A 20,548-nucleotide genomic window follows, 5' to 3' on the forward strand; every position below is an offset into this window, starting at 1 on the left:
GATGTACATATTGGGGGGTAGGGGAAGAACTTTGCAATGAAGGGCTTGTACTCCTTTATTCCTCCCCCATATTATCTCCATTTAAAAAAAGAAATGTCAAGGGTGACAAAATTTAACAATAAATTTAAACGATAGAGTAATAACCCCAGCATTTCCTAAAATAACATGCTCTGCAACAGATCTAACAGAAGTCACTGCTTCTATCTAGAATTTAGGATTGCAAAAGGTAACCTACAGAAAAATGGGGTCAGGGCATGTCTGGTAGGACTTCCCTCAGTTCGTGTGAAGAAACACTTTTGCTGGTTTGGAGAGAGAAAGCTGATATGTCAAACGGCTTTAGGGTTGCCCAGTAAGTTTCAGTACAGAAGCTAACATTTTTTGCAGATAGAACCAATATGTAGCTGCTCTTTATAAACAGTTGAGCTCTGCTCTGTTTGAAATAGATTTGTCCTTCTCCTTTCTTTAATAACTCTCTTTTAAAAAGATAGATCCTAATAGGTTTAATGAAGATTATGCTGTAAGGAAGGAGGACTCTGGAAGCAGGTTACAAAAAGTGAAGATTTGTGGGTCTAGAACTGTATGAAGCAAAAGCAGCTCTGATAGCTGCAAAACTGGACTGTCAAGGAATTATGCAAGAACTGGAGAGAAGCAGAAGGAATAGATAGCAGAAATGAGAGATTTATAACTAAGTTCTCAAAGTACCAATTTCACAGCAAGCAGAGGTCAAATATCATGCACAACTTAGTCTGCCAAAATGTTCCACTGAATTGGGAGAGCAGGATAAACTCAGCCGGGGAGACTGGCTGTCATAGGCAGCGTAAATACTGACTAGCTTTATGGATCTGAATTAGGAGTTTATTTGCAATACCTGTCAGTTATTGCCTTCTGAATGCAATACTGTAACTGATTACAAGCAGGATCATATGAATACCTTTTATTACCATACATTCACATATCGTAAGTTTTACTGCGGTGGGCTAGGTACCTCCCACCCTGGTCAGTTTTTTTTTCCACTCAGTCCAAACTGAGCATATCTGTTTCCATGCTCATCTCATAATGCAGAGATTTGAGCTTAATGATTGACTGATCCACTGCCTAAGCAAGCAAAATCTTGTGAGGGATGCTGTTGTTTCCATCTCTTCTGTCAAAATCCCTTAGCCTGCCTTGATAACCTGGTTCCTTTGAGTATTGTATCCATATTCTCCTTATCTCATTTACAGCTTCTCCTCACAGCATAGACAAACAGTGCCTCTAAATTCATCTTCTCGCATTGCTGTTTGAATTCTCTCTGAATTCATCAATGTTCAAAGCAAGTTCTGAAGAAAATGCATAGGAATAACAGTTCTCAAATGTTCTTCAAAGTCGAATGATGGCATAAACCCACATTTCATGTTATGGTGGGTTAGGTGATGGGACCAAAATATATATCTGTCCACGTTTGGAAAGGACACGGCAAATCAGTTCAGCAGAAATGTGCTTCAAAAGACTATTGAGCCATTATGGATAATTTCACTGTTTCTTTCAATCCCTATATAACACATACAGTAGCATTTTTGCCATCACCCAGTGAAATAAGTCATATTTCATGGCTGTATCATTGACTAAAAGCTGACCGTCACATCTGGGCATAATAGCTAGGAAATATGATCTGAAAGTGTGAATAAATCTATTAAGAACATTTTATAGGATTTTGCCACATCTCACAGGAATAAAAGTGAGATTTTTTTTGAGTAAGCAACATGCAATACGATAAGCAAAGAAAGAATGGCCTTCAGGAAAGATAAGCTGGAAGTAAATGAAGGCAGGTGAACAAGAATTTTCCACCCTTTTTTCCTTATCTTTTCAAAAGGTGGGTTGTAATGGGGGAGAGAATTCCTAATTTTTATAGTCTCCTAGAAGTACTTGAGACTGTATTAAGAGATCCTATGTCTTCCTCTGTTCATCTGAAAAATTCAAAGGAAAGTAAACATTTTTCTCCAAACAAAAAAGAAAAAGTTGCTAACTGATGTAATATCTTCTAACAATGTGAAGACATCTACAAGAAACTTTAGATCGTATTTGTGAAACAAACAAAAAAAAAGAGTTGTTTATTAAGTTAAAGCCTCTTCAAATGAAAAGTTATGCTAATTTGATAAAAACTGAAATTTGAAATCCACCTAGTTGTGCTTGTGGAAAAGCCTATGCTGACACTTACCAATCTTTAAAAATGTCCCTTAGATTTAGAAATTTTAAAGAGCTTAATAAGAAAAAAGAATAGAAAAAACCTTAAGTTAAAATGAGACAAAATATTGTTTAAATAAAGGTGATTGCACCATATTTATGAAATGCATTTAAAAAATTTAAATTGCATCATTGGGTGAGCATTTGCACATATGCATTCTTGTCAGAGCAGCTTAATCACTGTCCCTCAGCTAGAGGTTACTACAGCAGATCAGTGACATACACCCCACAGCTGCTTTGCGAAAACTACCTATGTGCATTATTATAAAATGTAAATTGGTAATCGTAGAAATATACATGTAATCATTTACTATATTAAATCTATAAGGCAATAACCAAAAACTAAAGGCAAAACACACCAGTTAAGGTATGGTAACTTGCCTAAACAACTTTAACAAGAATACAAACAATATATTGTGACTTAGAATGGTGGAAAATCTATACATAGATAAGGGTCTATAGCTTTAGACTTCAAAAGAAATTTACCTATACAAATTCTTACATGAATATTTAGATATGATATGCAAATACAAATATTATTTATTGCAGTGTTTCTGAAAAATAAGTTAAACTAAACTGAGTTTAACTCAAATAGTTAAACAAATTAGTTAACACAATTAGATCCTGACTAGCAAGAGAAAAAACAACAAAACCAAAAAACTATAAAGACATATATGCAAGTTGTATTTTATGTAAAAATCCATATATATGTGTATATATATATAGATTTATTTACTGGAAAGGTAGGAATATCACAGGAAATTTTTCTAAAAATAAAGAATAGGACTTTAATTTTGTACAAACTGGGACTCTCAAAAGGCTTTATAAGCTTAAATAATTGCAGTTTCTCAATTCCTCTCAAAGTAGGTAAACATTATTTTCTTCTAACCTTAAAAAAATAAAGCTGTTCAAGTGATTGAAAAAGCAACCAGCCTCTCCTGACTCCCCTAGAGATGCTTTCTCACCCAATACTAGTAAGCAAAATTGACAGATGGACAGGTAATAGAATAATACTTGGATGCATGATAAATAAATCGGTGCATAACGAAGGAAGTAAAGACAAGCATTTCAAAGCTTCCAGTAGTGCCACCAGCTGCTTCAGGATGTAGCAACTTTAATTATTAGAGAATTAGGGTCCACCATGATTAGAGTATTCCGTGAGACTGAGAGCCCCAACAAATCTCCAGACTTCCAAAAAGCATTTGTTTATGCTAATCTACTGGGCAATCTGTATGTCAACATCTAGGAGTTAAACATTAATCCAGCCTTTGGAATTAAATCTGGCAAGGGATGTCAAGGACAACAGGAAGGGATTCTTCAAATATATCAGTAGCAAGAGTAAGACTTGGGAAAATGTGGGCCCACTACTGAATGGGGCAGGGGCCCTGGTGACAAGGGATACAGAGAAGGCAGAGTTACTGAATGCCTTCTTTGCTTCAGTCTTCACTGCTAAGGGCAGACCTCAATAATCCCGGAGCCTGGACATGAGGGAGAAAGTCTGGAGAAAGGAAAACTTTCCTTTGGTTGAGGAGGATAGGACTAGAGACCTTCTGGGCAAGCCTGACATCCACAAATCTGTGGGCCCAGATGGGATGCACCCAGGGGTACTGAGGGAGCTGGTGGATGTTGTTGCCAGGCCGCTCTCCATCATCTTTGAAAGGTCCTGGAGACCTGGAGAGGTTCCTGAGGACTGGAAGAAAGCCAGTGTCACTGCAGCCTTCAAAAAGGGCAAGAAGGAGGACCCAGGCAACTATGGGCCAGTCAACCTCACCTCCATCCCTGGAAAGGTGATGGAACAGCTCATTCTGGATGTCATCTCCAGACACACGGAAGAAAAGAAGGTGATCAGGAGTAGCCAGCATGGATTCACCAAGGGGAAAATCCTCCTTAACAGAACTGATAGCCTTCTACGATGGAATGACTGGCTGCGTAGATAAGGGGAGAGCAGTGGATGTTGTGTATCTTGACTTCAGCAAGGCTTTTGACACCGTCTCCCATAAAATCCTCCTAGATAAGCTCAGGAAGTGTGGGTTAGACGAGTGGACAGTGAGGTGGATTGAGAACTGGCTGAAAGGCAGAGCTCAGAGGGTCGTCATCAGTGGTGCGGAGTCTAGTTGGAGGCCTGTGGCTAGTAGAGTCCCCCACGGCTCAGGACTGGGTCCCATCCTGTTCAACTTCTTCATTAATGACTTGGAAGAAGAGGCAGAGTGCCTCCTCAGCAAGTTTGCTGATGATACCAAGCTGGGAGGAGTGGCTGACACACCTGAGGGATGTGCTGCCATTCAGGCTGGAGAGTTGGGGAGAGAGGAACCTCCTGAGGTTCAACAAGGGCAAGTACAGAGTCCTGCACCTAGGGAGGAATAACCATAGGCACCAGTACAAGCTGGGGGCTGACCTCCTGGAGAGCAGCTCTGCAGAGAAAGACCTGGGAGGGCTGATGGATGACAAGTTGACCATGAGCCAGTAATGTGCCCTTGTGGCCAAGAAGGCCAATGGTAACCTGGGCTGCACTGGGAAGACTGCTGCCAGCAGTTCGAGGGAGGTGATCCTGCCCCTCTCCTCAGCCCTGGGGAGGCCTCATCTCGAGTACTGTGTCCAGTTCTGGGCTCCCCACTACAAGAGAGACACAAAACTACCAGGGAAAGACCAGTGTAGGGCTACAAAGATGATCAGAGGGCTGGAGCATCTGCCCTATGAGAAACCGCTGCGAGAGCTGGGCCTCTTCAGCCTGGGGAAGAGAAGACTGAGGGGGGATCTTATCAATGTGTACAAGTACCTGAAGGGAGGGTGTCAAGGGGACAGGGACGAACTCTTTTCAGTGGTGCCATGTGGCGGGACTAGAAGCAATGGGCAGAAATTGAAGCACAGGAAGTTCCGCCTGAACGTGAGGAGGAATTTCTTCCCTGTGAGAGTGACGGAGCACTGGCACAGGTTGCCCAGAGAGGTTGTGCAGTCTCCTTCTCTGGAGATATTCAGGCCCATCTGGATGCAACCCTGTCTAACATGCTCTAGGTGACCCTGCTGAGCGAGGAGGCTGGACTAGATGATCTCCAGAGGTCCCTTCCAACTTATCCATTCTGTGATTAGTCAAGCCTTAGCCATACAACACCATGAGTGTGATACTGCATTGGTGGCTCCCATGGTTGCTTTGACACTTCTTCACGTCTACAACTGCCATATTCGAGAGCTCTTTAATGAGTAAACCAGAACTGAATTCAGCTCCTTTTCTCTTCTCCAAGATCCATTACATATCACTGGTGTTTACAAATACTTTTAAATGAGTTAAGACTAGTCTGGACCAAAGAAAGAACCTTCTCATAGGTCAAAACCAGTCTGTTCTAGCTTGTTAAAACAGCTGCTAGTAGTTTTTCCAAACAGGTGTAAGCCCTTGGGTGTCCATCTATTCTAGCCAGGTCAGACAGGTAAGACTTATTTACATGCAGCATATCTACTTGGTTTTACTATTTCTTACACAGGCATATCAAGCAAGAAGTATTACAAAATATTTTGCTTCAGTCAAGCAGTCTTGTGGTATGTTGGCATGTTTCACATGTAACAGGGTATGTTTCACAAATAGAACTTCTTACTACAAGGAAAACATATAATCCCTGATTTGTGACTAAACTGAGCCTTGCAGTTTGACCATTTCATTAAAATAGAATGGTAGGTAGAACTTAACATTTTAATCTGTTATTAAATCCATCATATATTCCATTATGATATTTCTAATTTAAAAGGAAAATTATTCTAAAGTTCATTTGCCCACAAACTCTTTAAATAACAGATTATTTTTGTGAAATAAACACATTTGTTCAGTCCACACTTTTCTTGCAAGTAATGTAAGAAGAGAAAAACATGTAATTGTCAGGGAGCTAAGATAACTCCTGAAAACACCTAAAACAAAACAAAAAATCCCAAACCTTCCTAAAACCAGGGAAAAAAAAAAATGCAAAGATCATCTGTCCACTGCATAGATCTGGTCCTTCCATAACAGTTGCTTGTTCTTAGCAACTGACAAAATGAACTTCTTTCACTAGAATCAAGTAAGTACATCTAAAGAAGAATATTATCCCTATAGCAGAGTAAAGATTGATGCCATTTAAATTTTGTACACAGTACCTTGTACCATGACAACTTTTTGTTTTCCCTACATTGGCAGAGATGCATTGCTTTCATATTGAAACTGTCCTATCAGCCAGAATTGAAAATAAGAACTAGCTTTAAATTCTATAGCATAACAACTACACTTAAGCTGGGTAAACTTTCAAATACATAACTACGTTTTGATTTTCATTCCTTATTATCTTATAGCTTAACTAATTATATCTGACAAGCTACATAGGGACATTGTCATAATTAGATTTTAATTTATTATCTGCAACAGCTTGAATAGTTTATGTCATCAGTGGTTAACTTGTAGTTGAAATGATAGCTAGACTTTTACCTAATTATTCATTTTCTCCAAAACTGATTAAATCCACTAGTCCTAATATATGATTTGGGTTGCACTTCACCTCACCAGAGTACTAGAATAATGTCCAATGACATTGCTTAAATTAGATGGCAGGAAAAGTAGCATCCAGAATGAATCTGAATGAAGACGTAATCTCAAGAGGAAAGGATATTTTTATGGGTAAGCAGGTGAAAAAGAACATAAGGCTTTGAAGAGTTTCTGCTTTTTCAGGATCACGACTGTCATCAGAGAGCCTACAGATCTTCACATCCTCAGGTGCAAAATCCATGACTTACAAATTTATACTATTTAACATATAAAATGTATCTATCAAATTAGTGTTCTGCCTTAAGTTTTACCAGACAGCATAATTCCTCAGTCAAAACCTGAAGTCTTAGTTTTGCCCAAGTGTTTGGTAAGTATCAATAACCATCTATTATGGTTGATATATTAGTAATATATTAACTGATTAAATTTTGAAATAGCTATATTTATTGAACTAATTTTCCACAATTAAAACAAAGGTGATCAGTTATGTTAACACATTTCTTTGCAGGGCCTCTCAAACTAGAACACCATGGAATTAAAAGATTTCGAAAGTTTTTGTTACTAATCCTTTCTTTTCAATCCATTAGATGTTAAACTTAGATTTTAGGTAGTTTAATCAGCCAGCTGGGGTGTTCTGCTTGCCTGGTCATGGGGACTATATCAGCAAAGGTTACTTCAACCGCATTTCTCTTTTATAGTATAGCACCAGCAAGAGAAGATGTAACAACCTGTTGAGCCTTTAACAACTTATTTTATTCTTTGAAGTCTTGGCAATTGTGCTGTGACATTTTGCACATTATGGATATAGCTATTAACAACAACAGGCTCTGTTCTACTTGAATGGCATACCAGTTTCTCACAGCAATTACAGTTTCTATTTTCATTCTTTTCAAGTGGCTATATTGTTGAATATCACAAGACAAATGTTATTTTTTCCTCAAAGACTTCACTACTAATAAGTTATTTTGATATGGTTCTCACTTACCTTTTATGATACTAGACTTCGAAGTTTACCCATGTCATGTTATATCCTTCCATCTGTGTGACTGGCATTTTGGGTCAGAAAATCATATCTTAATATTGTTAAAAGACATTCTGAACTTCATAACATCCTAGCAGAGACTTATTCAGGCTTGGTCACTACTGACTTCTCATATTAATTGTTACTCATATGAGCATAGCGATACATGACTACTACCTTCGGATATACACATCTCTTCTCAAAAGCTGAACTAATTATCACAGTATTAGCAAGGATTTATAAAAGGCTTACATCCTGTATGACAGAGACTGTAATATGCATGCCTCCTAACTGAGGGGCTTTCCCTATTACATCCAAATGATACAGTAGCATTACCTGCAACTACTGTGACAGGATGATGCAAGCCTATCATCATTTATTTTTTGTACTTAAAAAGCACTTCTCACTGTAACTTTGTTTGAACCAGGAGCATTTTGTTTTTAAACATTGACTAAATACAGAAGAAATTGTTTAAGTACTCTTATTCATATTAATTTCCCTAATTTACTCCCTCACCACTCTTTCCATCCGGAATTGGTGTATGTTGCATATGAACTAAGCTATAGATGGTTAAGGGTGCTGTATGTATGTAAAGGACTAAAGACAGCAATGGGCTGCAAGATGAATAAGATACCTCATCAATGAAGTTGACTACTATCTGTCTTTCATGAAGTTCACATGACTTATGACCATGTGTCTACAAAGTTGAAATGCAAATCTTTTCCTTTTAAATAGCTTTTCCTACTTTAAGTGCTCACCACGCTTTCTTAATATGGCATTGGGTATAAAAATTGCTGTACCTGACATTCTACATTTCCACTAAAGGTCCTTCCTTTGGAAATTCAGTTTTATAGAAACTGCTTGAACAACCATGTACTATTAACAGCTTTTACATTTTTAAAGAAGAACTTAGAGGCTAGTCTTGTTGTAGGTGGTAAAACCACAATTTCATTTTTACTTATTAAGATTCAACAGCATTGACACATAAGGGATAAAATTTAGGATATGTTGTACCATGTAATGGAAACTCTTTTTAAACATCCAGACAAAAATCTCTGCTTTCAATGATAGAGGTGATACTTCAGTATAGTAGCCAAGCAGAAGTACAGCAGAGAGCCTGGAAAAGGTCATACAATCCAGCACAACTTCATTGAACTTTACATAAACATCATCATCCTACAAGACCATCTTGAAAACTATTTGACAAATCCTTTCTGGACTATAATGGCATGCCAAAAAGCTAAAAAAACCAAAACAGTAGTACTGGGCTGCAAGCAATTTACAAGATCAGCTTTGAGCAGAAACCTTTCTTAAAGACTAAGGAATTACTTTTCTCTATACCAAAATAGCTGTTAATATAAATGTAAAAAATTCAAGGGTTATCAGGAGTAGATAAATAGCTATAGATAGACTATCAGAAGCTGTCCATTGCAGCCCATAAGATTTATTCTGCAACAACCTGTTCTGTTCACTTCATAGAAATGAAGATCATGATGAAAAAGGTGGAGCCTTTGAAACACATTTCTTACTTGAGTATAATATGTCCAAACTCTTTCTATGAGCAAAATGCAAATGATGCAAGAATTCAAATGAAGAATTTCTTTGCCTTTGAATATATCCCAGGAGATAAACAAGATCCAAAAAGGTTGAAAATACTGCTGGCTACAGACAATTAAGATAATTAAACATCTTCTATTTTTAATCCATGCAAACTATCCATAAAAAGGAGGGGGGGGACCAAGAAAACAAAAACGGCAAAAAGAGTAAACTGAAGGTGAAATGTTTGAGTAGTATTAGTGCACAAGGCTGCTTTACTACATAAAGTACTGTAATTAACTTGGCTATTTATTACTCATAATTTCACATATTTAAACAGTCTTGCAAACTATTAAACAATCAAACATTACTTTTGTAGTATATCTTTCTTAAAATTCTGGTCAGCTGACATAATATGTCTAAATTTTCAGTATGTCAATATGTATCAATAAACACAATGTGTTGGTTATAGACAACATGTCTAGTCAACGGACAAACCTGAGAAGTACAGGAATACAGTATATGATCCTCTTGTCACAAGATTTGATGCTTGTTTTTTTGTTTTTCCTTTTAAATCAGCATTTGCAAACACTAATTAGGTAGTATCTTTTTAACAAGCTCTGATGATTCTAAAACCTAGAAATGGGCATTCATTGTATAGTACTTGTTGACAAATGTTAATCCTTTTAACACGAGACGTGCAAAGTAATATATAGCTAGTTATTCACGACCAGTGGAACTAACAAAGCCTGTTTTTCTACAGATTTGCATCCTATATACCCTTGCCTATCTCCACAGCAATAACTTGCCATCCTTTTCATGAATGGCTCCCTTTTTCTGTTTCCGAAACCCTCGCACTGCTTCCTCGTGTGTCACTCTACTATAAAGTATGTGCTACAGTGGGAGTGAGTTCTCTGCACTGACTGATCCTGTGTGCCCTCTAGCATTACACAGGAAACCTCATCAGCCATCAACCAGCACGCTGCTGAACTCAGCAGTTACAAATTTAAAATAAAAGACTGTGGATACCTTAAAGAGCAAATGGGAAGTACATACAAAAAAAAAAAAAAAAAAAGCCAGTAGTAATATAGTGATATTAATAGATCTTTATAGGCCTATTAGTAGACATCAGTGAACTATATAAGAACTTAAGTTTTACACTTTATAAATTAATGCAATGAACACCAAGGGAAACAATCATAGATGAGAAGGCTTCACTTCCATCAATAAAAAATACTCTAACCAGGATGTAAACTCATATCACTTTAGCTCTGCTTTGATCACACCATAACTTTATGACAAAAGAAGAGAAAATGTTATATGATGCTCCTCTCACATTCAATATCTGAAGTTTCTACGTAAGGGTGCAATGAGACCTTTGTTTTTAACAACCTAATTTCCATAGGAATAAGCCTAGTCCAAGATAATAGGTTACCAACTTCATGATTTTTTAAAAAATTTTATCACTCGGAAATTTTAGGTATTAAGATTCTTTTCATTCTAAATATATAAGTACACATATATTTGCTTTACATGTATTTTATTATACTTCTTTATTTGTTGTACTCATGATTAAGGTTGTCAGAAAAGTTCTTTTAAATCCATTCTTTCAAAGTGGTTGGTTTCTTTGGAGTTGGTATACTGTAACTGATTAGCCACGAGTCCAATCACATCAGATGATTGATGAACCCATGCTATAATTTTCCTCAGCTATGGCCCTAACTTGGACCTCTCTCCTTTCTTTAACTACCAATTACTACAGAACCAATAAGTACTTTGTTTCTGGACCTCTACGCTCTACCAAATGAAATTAAAGTTTTCCAGTGATCTCAAAAGAATGGGAAAGAGGAAGGAAAGAAACTAGTAGACAGAAGCCAAGACAGAGGGAGGTAGGACAAGGCTCACTTCCTTAGAAGACCACACTAAAAATGACTGAAACTGTCTTGGTTTTTTAGCATCTCATCTTTAAATTTTCACAAGAGATCATGGGCTAATCCCAGACTCTTTACTGACTTCCAGTCTCAGTAATTAAACTAAATCATATTATTCCCTTCTGATTATTAAGCAGAAATTGTCATTAATTTTAACAGGAAAAATGCTTGGAAGTTGAAATACAGTATCGTGTAGGCAATTTTAAATTCCTTCCATGATTTTAACTGTGGTATACTATTCTCTGTTTCACCACTCAATATTACAGGCGGTTGTCATTACATGCCTGATGTACTGTCACACAAAATGACACAGTTCAGAGGAGAGAGAAATTAATCCAAGACAGTCTACCTTGTATGGAAGTTGCTAAAATGTATGACCATATCATTTCATTAATTTGAAACTACAGCAGTAGTAATGAAGCAAGTGCCATCATGAAAGATTTCTTGAGAAAGAGGAAAGTCCTACAAGTGGGCTGTAACCATTTAAAAATCTCATAGGAGTTGTATTAAGTGACAGAGAAGGAAAAAGACGGTTCTGAAGGCTAACAAGCTCAAAAGGAAAGAGTGACTAGGGTCTTTAAATGATCCATCAGCAGCAATATTGTTTCTTGGCAGGTGAGGAAAGACATACAAAGAATTGCAAAGCAATCCTCATTGCTATTGTCTTAACCAAAAAAAAAAAAAAAAAAAAGTCTCTTAAAACCAAATTCCTCAACAGGAATGCCCTCATTAGCTGAGTCCCTTAGACTGTTTAGCATGCACTTAGGGTTTTAAACTTTTGAAGAACCATATATACATGAATTACTATCATGAATTACATACTGTCGTGAGGAAATAAGAGAAATTAATCAACTACAAAATTTTGTCTTCAGTGTTCTTGGACAGCATATTAGTTCATAAATGTTGGATGTCTTCATTAAGAGCCTGAATATAGGCTGTTAATAGGATGGAATAGCAGGTTTGCAGATCACATCAAAATGGTGAGAGTAGCTGATGCAATTAAAGCTTTAGGCCACCATTCAGAAAGAGCTCAAGAAGCTGGAGAAACAGGCTGCCATAAACATCTTGAAGAAAGATAAACACAAAGTTCTGCCCTTGAGATGGAATAAGGTGTAGCAGTGCAGGGGACTGACTGGCTGCAAGTAAATATACTGTTGTATTCCAGCCCCCTAATCATCCTGGCTGCCTTCTTCTGGGCTTACTCCTCCTTGTCAATGCCTTTCTTGTAGTTTGGAGCCCAAAACTGGACATCATATGCCACATGCAATCTCACAAATGCCAAACAGAGGATCAGTTTCCTCAATCTTCTGGTTATTCTTTCTTATGCAGATCAGTATGCAGTTTGCAAAGGCACACTGCTGCTTCATATTTAGCTCGTTCATTTGGACTTCCAGATTTTTTTCTGCAGTCAGAACTTTAGTGCCAGTTTTACTAGAACATTTCTCTCTCTCTGACACAAAGATCATTCAAAAATGACAGTCAAACATCAGAGAAAGCAGCAGAGGAATTTTAAAATATTTTCTTGTATTGAACACCATACATTTACAATGGGCAATGAAGGAGGGAAAAAGCCTTCCATCTTGTACAGAATAACTTTCCTCTTGCTTTCATTCAAACAAAATTTTACAGTCTCCAACTACAAAAATCAATACTTTCATAATATTCTAATAAACCAAGTTTCAGATGTCATTTAATTGACAATTAGGCCCTTTATCAACAAGGCACTGGCCAAACCCAGGTTTTCAGTATTCTGAAGATGAGCCAACTGGTAGAAGAGATGGGAAAAGACAAGGACATTACTTAAGATAAATTATCTCTGCCTGTTGCACAGTTCTTCCTAGTCAGGATGATGAAGCTCGGTGAGCCCAAGTTAGTGTTATCCAATCCCTAATGAGCTGAAAACATTACTGGAATCATTTATGACATAGCATAAGGAAAAGATAAAAGACTTTAAATAACATTTCTATACCACTTCCTCAATTTGGAAACTATCATGATGGAAGAGGTGCATTTTTTTTTCTTTTTAAAGCAGATGAGAAGTAAAAGAGCACTGGCATACAACTAGTAGCATTAAAAATACAAAATTCTTTGGCCTGTGAGACAGTTCAGAGATGTTTAGGGAACAGATGCAGTTTTACCATGTTGTTAAATAGTTTTGCACCTAATTAACCATGTAGAAAAGCATAGCATAGTGCTTAGTGCAAAGCAACCCAAGCATGTGTCTATAGCGCTAGTGGGATTTGTGCCAACTTCTTTGCATACCATTGAGCAGTTTTAACAAGTTATCCAGTTGCAGCTCAGGTCAGGGCTTACTTAAGACTTTTGCATCATGCTCCAATGCACAAAGCAAATATGCCAGAAGAAAGTAAAGTAGTATGTACATAAAACCCCAACAAACCTTAAGCAGTTCTGAATGCAATAGGCACTCTGTTAAGAATTAACCAAAGAATCAGAATCCCACAGACCTCTCAAACTGAAGCATATTTTCTTCTTTCTTTTCTTCTGGCCCTATGATTCTCTCATTGCTAGCTTCAGAGTGGATCCGTTACAATTGGAGGAGAGGAGAATGCTATTACCCATGATGTCAAGTTCCTGATGATCTCCTAAATGATGGAATTGCCCATTCGATCACTTCAGAGTACAAAGTGCCAAGAAACTAGGTCTCCTACCATCTGAATGAGTGCTTTAACTACTAAAGTAGTCATGAAAACAAAGGCATGAGTACTACTACTAATCTTTACAGAGTTCCAGGCTGGTCTGTGTTGTGATTTTTATAGTTGTTTTTAATACCTAAGATCAAATTCTTCAAATTTCATCTTCATTATTGGTGTTTAAAATTATATTGTTAATTATATTATGTCTCATCTAGCTCCTTTTCCAGTGTGATGATCTAGGGAAGAGTGACATGCAGAGGAAAGTTCTCCTCGCCACTCTTCACTTAAGAAAAGACTTATCTGTCTGGACTTACAATGCAAATTTCATCCCTTTCCTTCCAGATGCCAGTAGCCTAGGTCTTTGATTTATTCTACACAAATATTACTGTAGATCTATATTGCTGGATATCAGTTATTCATTAACTACAAACAAGACAAATAATAATTAATACAAGTTGTTTAGGCTATTAGAGTGCATAGACTTAAAAACTTAAAAAAAAATTACATATATTTCAATAGCAAAAACATTCTCTTCGTTTCGTAAAGCAGAACCAATTTCTAAATAAAATGCAGCTTCAGTAATAAAATATAATGAAATAAAGATGTGGAATGGTTTTCACATCACAGCTATATAGTCAGTTTGCACTCCATCCCATCAGTCTACATTGCTGGACTGTGAGAGTTAGTGTGAGTTTTTTTTTTTTTTTTTTTTTTTGTTTTGGGGAGGATTTTTGTTTTCATTTAAAATACAGAATTACTCTGTAACTCATCCTTTCACAGGTTTGAGCAGTGAGAAGGAAAGAACTTGTTGAGGCTATCTCGTCCTGTATTCTGCACTGTTTTAGTCAGAGTTCCAGCCCACTCTATTCCAAAGCAATTCTTCATAATCACAATTAAACCTTCAGTCAGCTATTACTTTATAACCAGATTTTCTTGTGGAAATGGCTTTCTAAAAGTTATAATTCTAACCAAGAACAGTAACAGATGTAGATGCAGAGATGAGGAATTCTAGCGAGTTACATGGTGATTATCGAACAATTCATTACAAAATATAAATATGTATCATAAGCCCAACACTTCACACAGTGCCACATATTACAAGCGACTAGGAAACATCTGTAGCAAGGAGAATAACTAAATAAAAACAAGACATACCTTCTTCAAAGAGTAGCATCATGTTTGTGCTTTTGTTAGCAACCAAATTATTCAGTAAGGCAATTACACTTTGCATCGTGTTACCAAGTATACTGTCTTGGTGTTCCTGAAATAAAAAATAATATAAAATTAAAATAATCTAGGTTTCGATTGCAAGATTAATAGTAGACTATTCTTTTCCAAAATGTAATAACACAAAAACAATACTGTCTCAATCCCTTAAAATTCAACATTTAAAATACAAGACAATCAGTTAAATATCTTTTCTTAGTAATTTTAAAGAGAACATTAATTTCAGGGAGCCAAATCTAGAATCCTGAACCACAACTTCCCAAATACTACTTTTGACCTGAAAAAAAAGAAATTATAATTAATCCTAGAATTTCATAACAGTTAAAGATGGTACAGAGCCCTATCAACCTCTAACTTCCATATATTCAAAACAAAGAACATTTTCTCTTTGTATGGTATTTCATTAATAATTTTATTCTTTTCCATTTCAGCTCGATAATCCATAGTGAATCATAAAAATCTACTTTTTGTTTTACACCCAAGGCAGGATTTTTCCTAAGCATAACATGAATTTTGTACACACATCGATATCTGTTTCTGTATCTAATTACATCACTACCTATTCTATCACTTCTTATGCTTGATGGATTGCTTCAGTGACGTTTCACAGTTTTCTGAGGCTATACTGATAAGGGCAAGTTGTTATGGTTTGCAAAGAAAGTTATTTCTGCTGTTGCAGTTAAAAAACTTTGCACAATTAACCTGAAAGGGAGGCTAAGGCAGCGTGACCAAGACATACATTTAGTCACACTAGTCACAATAATAACGCACATAATTCCCAAGAAGTGAAAATAGAAAAGCAAGAAGCTTGTGACCAGCTCTTCCAAAGCTCAGCCCAAATATAAACATAAACCTGAGAACTTTTCAAACCTTGCTATGAGGTTCACAATTTTTTTCCCAGTTTGTTGAGGCTCAAATGCAAATAAAAACATATATCCAAAGTGAAAATGACAACATCAATAAAAAACAGTCATTTTTCACATATATCTGGGTTACTTTCATGCTTCCCTTTCCCACTGAATAATCTATATCACCGATGTTGTCATACTGTCCTGATCTTCCACTTGTTTTATGTAGTTTTGCACCCTGTGATAGTGCACAGAAATTCAAGGGGATATTATTTTTGAAACTTAGGTTGTAGTATTATTTATATAGAGAGATCACTCAGTTACTTAAGGGCTACAGAACATGCTCTCTCTCTTCTGACCTATCTCCTATCTGTCAGTAGGCCTTTGAAACAAGTTAAATTTGAAGTTGCATAAGACAAAAAGATTTGAAGACTAGTGGTTTTGAAGTTGGATAAGTATTTTAAAGGACAAAAATGACTTCAGCCTTTGAATACAGTGAAATAACTCTCCCTGAAAGTTCATACTCTCTGTTTAGAAGGCCAAATAAGGCTGGTGGCCAAGAACAATTTACTTTCTACCTTTCTGCTCACATACATGACCTTCTCGGATATATTCTTGAAAACAATCGTATCAATCTGTCTTTCTTTGGAATAATCTTACTGATCATCTAGATACCACAGCTGGTGCAGAATGAAGCTGTTTGACTGAACAAGCAGCAATTATAAAGACTATGTTACTGTTCATCCATGAATCCACTCCTCATCAACCTACGAATAAAATTCAGAGTAGTGCCTCTAGTTTGTAAGTATTTTTCTGGGTTGGGCAAGGACTAAATCATCAGTGCTGCATTTAAGCCACACTTTTTGAGCCCCTACCTGTGAATATCATATAATTTAGTGCAGGAAGATTGCAAGCAAGAGATTGCTGATTTTTATTTCTTGGCAAGGGTGATGAAATTCAAAATACTATGGAGTGCATCTTCAATTCCATTTTTGAGGGTGGTCTGTCACAGTGGTGTAAAGAGTTATGCTATGTAAAAACCAAACCTTTTCCTTTAAGTATTTAATTGCTGAATGAAAAGTTTTGGAAGGCAGAGGCTCAGATATTTGCTCTGAGATTATTAGTTTCTGTTTCTGCAATCAAAAACTCAAATGTTATTACTTCTTCTAAATACCATGAAACATACTTAATAAAGCATAATATGCTAATAGATAAAGAAATATAAACAAATATAGTTCCTTTGAACCTCGAGGCTACAAGGAATATCTGATTGTAGTACAGCTCTCCAAACTGGAACAAAAGGAGAAGAGATGAGCAAGAGTAGCTCACAGCTCTTTGAAGGACCTGAAGTTTCCTACCAAACCCTAAAAAAATATATCCAAGTATCCTAAAGTTCTTTTAATTAGCACTTTGAGATATCATTTATGATTTCAGTAAAGAGCACAATAAATATCTGTTTCTGTGAAAGTCTAAAATACAACCTAATAAATTTGAATCCTATGTTGGAAAGTATAAATATTACATGTTTTAGAAGATAAAGGAACAAATACAAAGAAGTGATGCCATAAAGCCATGTTACTAAAAATAAATCGAAATTTACTTCCTACAGATAGTTGAAAGGTAAGAAAAACATTTTTTCATAAGATAACAATTTGTTCATCTGATTAGCTATCATCACAACATCTGATTAATTCTCTTAAAGAACATTTATAATGCAATAAATTAAACAGTAAGATTGACTATTTGTATTATTCAAGATAATGAAAGATCCAGAGAAAACACAAAAATAATAACAAAAATATTCTGCCTGTGCCAAAATGACAGAGGACTCAAATTATTTTCCCTGCAAGTGCATTTTTGTCATCTTGAGGTTAGTGTTCCATATATTTCACATAAATATCTTGCCATAAAAATCTCTTTCAAAATAAGCAATTATAGAAGGGAAGCTGGTAGTTGTTTACCATAGCAGTCTTTTGCATTCACCAGGTTAGTAACATTAAAACAAAGCCATCTTTGCTTTTAGTGAAGATCAATTATATTATACAACCCTCAATGAAAGGCTAACAGTAATGTATTTTGCATATATTAATGCATATTTAACAAAACTTATCTTACCGTAATATACAAACTAGCATTCAAGATGCAATGGTAGGAATCTTTAGGAATGGAAATAGTCTCTTAATGAATAAAGTAATCTTACAAACAGCGTACTCAGCTGGATTACTGGAATTTTAATGTATGTATCAAAAATGGTTTGTGACAAGATACTAGATTTCAAGAAGCCACAGGCATGCTTTGCTTACCTAAGTCATCACTGATCGCTGTTAGACTAGATTTTAAAGGTTTATATAAAAATATTTAACTTCTTCATAACCTATCAAGGAGCAAAGCTGATCTAATTTGTGTGCATGGCACCACAGACTGTGGACATTTAATGAACAGCGTACTTGACAGCTTTAATAAAACATAGCATTTGCCAGCAGAGATAATTAGAATTGAAGCAGCAAAATTCTAGTGTTTGGCAACACAGATGAAACAACTTCATTAAAATGTACAGCTTTGGCATATGAAAGGCAGGAAAGCACTGGACCCTGAAGAATCAGCCTTCTCAAAACTAATTGCTTCAGAGCTTAAAAAGGACAGCTATGAAATACCAAGGGCATAACAAGGAAATACTAGTATAAAAAAAAGCAGCACAGAAGATAAATCAGGCTTTTCAAATAGGACTGCACTGTATTTAGGCCATTAAACTTTTCATTCCAATTCTGAAGGGCTGTATGTTATTAAAAGAAATCAGTCAAATTATTTTTTATAGCCAGTTAGGTAAGAGGGTATGAATTAACGAGGTGGGTGTGTGAACCTCAGCAAGATACTGGTGGTTTAAAGTCACCATTTCTCTTCCTCTAGTGTACCAGAACTTAGAACAGCACCAGCAGATTACAGTATTTTAATTATAATTTAGATAACAAAAACAGATAGCAATTGTGATAAGCAGCTACTGATTTGGAAAATTTCATATACATGCCTCCTAGTCATTTATCCAAGATTTCAGAAAACAAAAATGCACTAAATGCTAATTTTGGAGATATGCTATAACTAAAGTCTAAGGCCTAATACATAGTGCGCTAATACTATTCATTCAATGTAATCAGAGTATTTAAACTTTAGTTGTACCGGGGGCTCCTCTTCTCAAGCCTACACATGACCTGCAAGTTAGATAATTAAGGAGATGGAACAAGACGTCTTGATTCTTCATACACTAAATTCATTGAAAAAATAAAGTTATAAAAGTGAACTACATTTGCTAAAGGATTCCATTATCTACCTGAGGTTCTGTGGCGTGACTATTAACAAGAACCTTTAACAAGAACACAGCTGCATATTGCATTCAAAATAGCTTATTTTTAGATATTTTATTACTTTGTATATATGCAATAGAAGACCAGAAACCTTTCTAGATGTAATAGCAGGACTCTTTTATACAAAACTGATATCATTAGCTTACAGCCTGTAGGAGACATTCACAACAGTATATGCACTGTTCTTCAATGACAAGAGAAAGTCAACTGAGAAACAAAGTTAATCCACCTATGTGTAAATAGTTGACTAACCAAGTCTTTACATTTTGTTGCTTCTGATGCATAAGACCAGTTATGCATAAACTGAAAGTGTGTAAATATGACCTCTAACATTAACGCAATACTGTTTTGCTTTTGGATTATCTAAATTAGAAGAAAGAACATTCTGCAAAAGACACCTCTTCTGTTATTCCATTTTTTTTTAAAAAAGCCCTTTTCAACAGCTGTGTTCTAACAGAACTAATAATTCAAAGTATTTTCCTCTGGGTATGGTCATATAATAAGAAACAGCTATTAATCTGGCAACTGATTTCTGAAATGGTTGTGATGCTTCTTGGATGCATCACAACAGTAATATATTCAGTCCACACTATAAAATCAGAAGTCTTGCAAGTTTGTAAAAACCTCCTGTTAGAGTATTAAAAAAAAAAAAAAAAAAAAAAACTCCAAAAAAACCCACATATTCTTAGTCACATAGTGTTTAGGAAAAGTCAAGAGAGGACAGGGAAACAGAACCACAGAATAATTATTAAGGAGTAATGAACGAGAAAGGATAGCACTAATAAATACCTAGCATGTCAAGTACCAATCAACAGAAAGCAATATTGTCAGTCTTTTCTTTCATCCCACTGCAGTAGGCAATGCAAAATTTCACAATGACATTTTTTGAGAAGTATATTTCAACCATCAACTTACAAGTACATTCTCTGGCCATGTCTGTCTCCAGATTTTCAGAGACCTAACAATCTTTCTTTTTATCCTGGAACTCATTTCTTGCATCCTTTTCACTTCCCTGAATAGTTTGTTATCTTAGAGACATGCATCTAACTGTAGCAGTATTAACAGTCAGAATTAATGAGGCATAAGGAGGGAAGGCAATATTTACAACAAACAGATCTCTACAGAAGGCTGACTGTATAGAATGAAAAGATGATATTTGTTACTTTCAGAAAATCAGCTTCTGTCAAGACATGCAAGTGCTTCTTTGTGAGCCAAACATTCAGAATTGATAATATAAATAGGCTCTCTATT

At 36.0% G+C, this 20,548-nt stretch overlaps 1 protein-coding gene across 1 annotated transcript in view; it reads right to left on the reverse strand.

Moving 5' to 3' along the window:
• The window catches only part of ULK4 (unc-51 like kinase 4), a 233,585-nt gene that overhangs the window by 80,190 nt on the left and 132,847 nt on the right, over positions 1-20,548 (reverse strand). Inside the window, exon 31 of the mRNA XM_062569461.1 lies at positions 15,019-15,124. Within this exon, the coding sequence (XP_062425445.1) occupies positions 15,019-15,124 (106 nt within the window). The remainder of the gene's footprint in view (positions 1-15,018; positions 15,125-20,548) is intronic.

The sequence above is a fragment of the Rhea pennata genome, chromosome 2 (genome assembly GCF_028389875.1).
Source record: "Rhea pennata isolate bPtePen1 chromosome 2, bPtePen1.pri, whole genome shotgun sequence".
Lineage (NCBI taxonomy): Eukaryota > Metazoa > Chordata > Aves > Rheiformes > Rheidae > Rhea > Rhea pennata.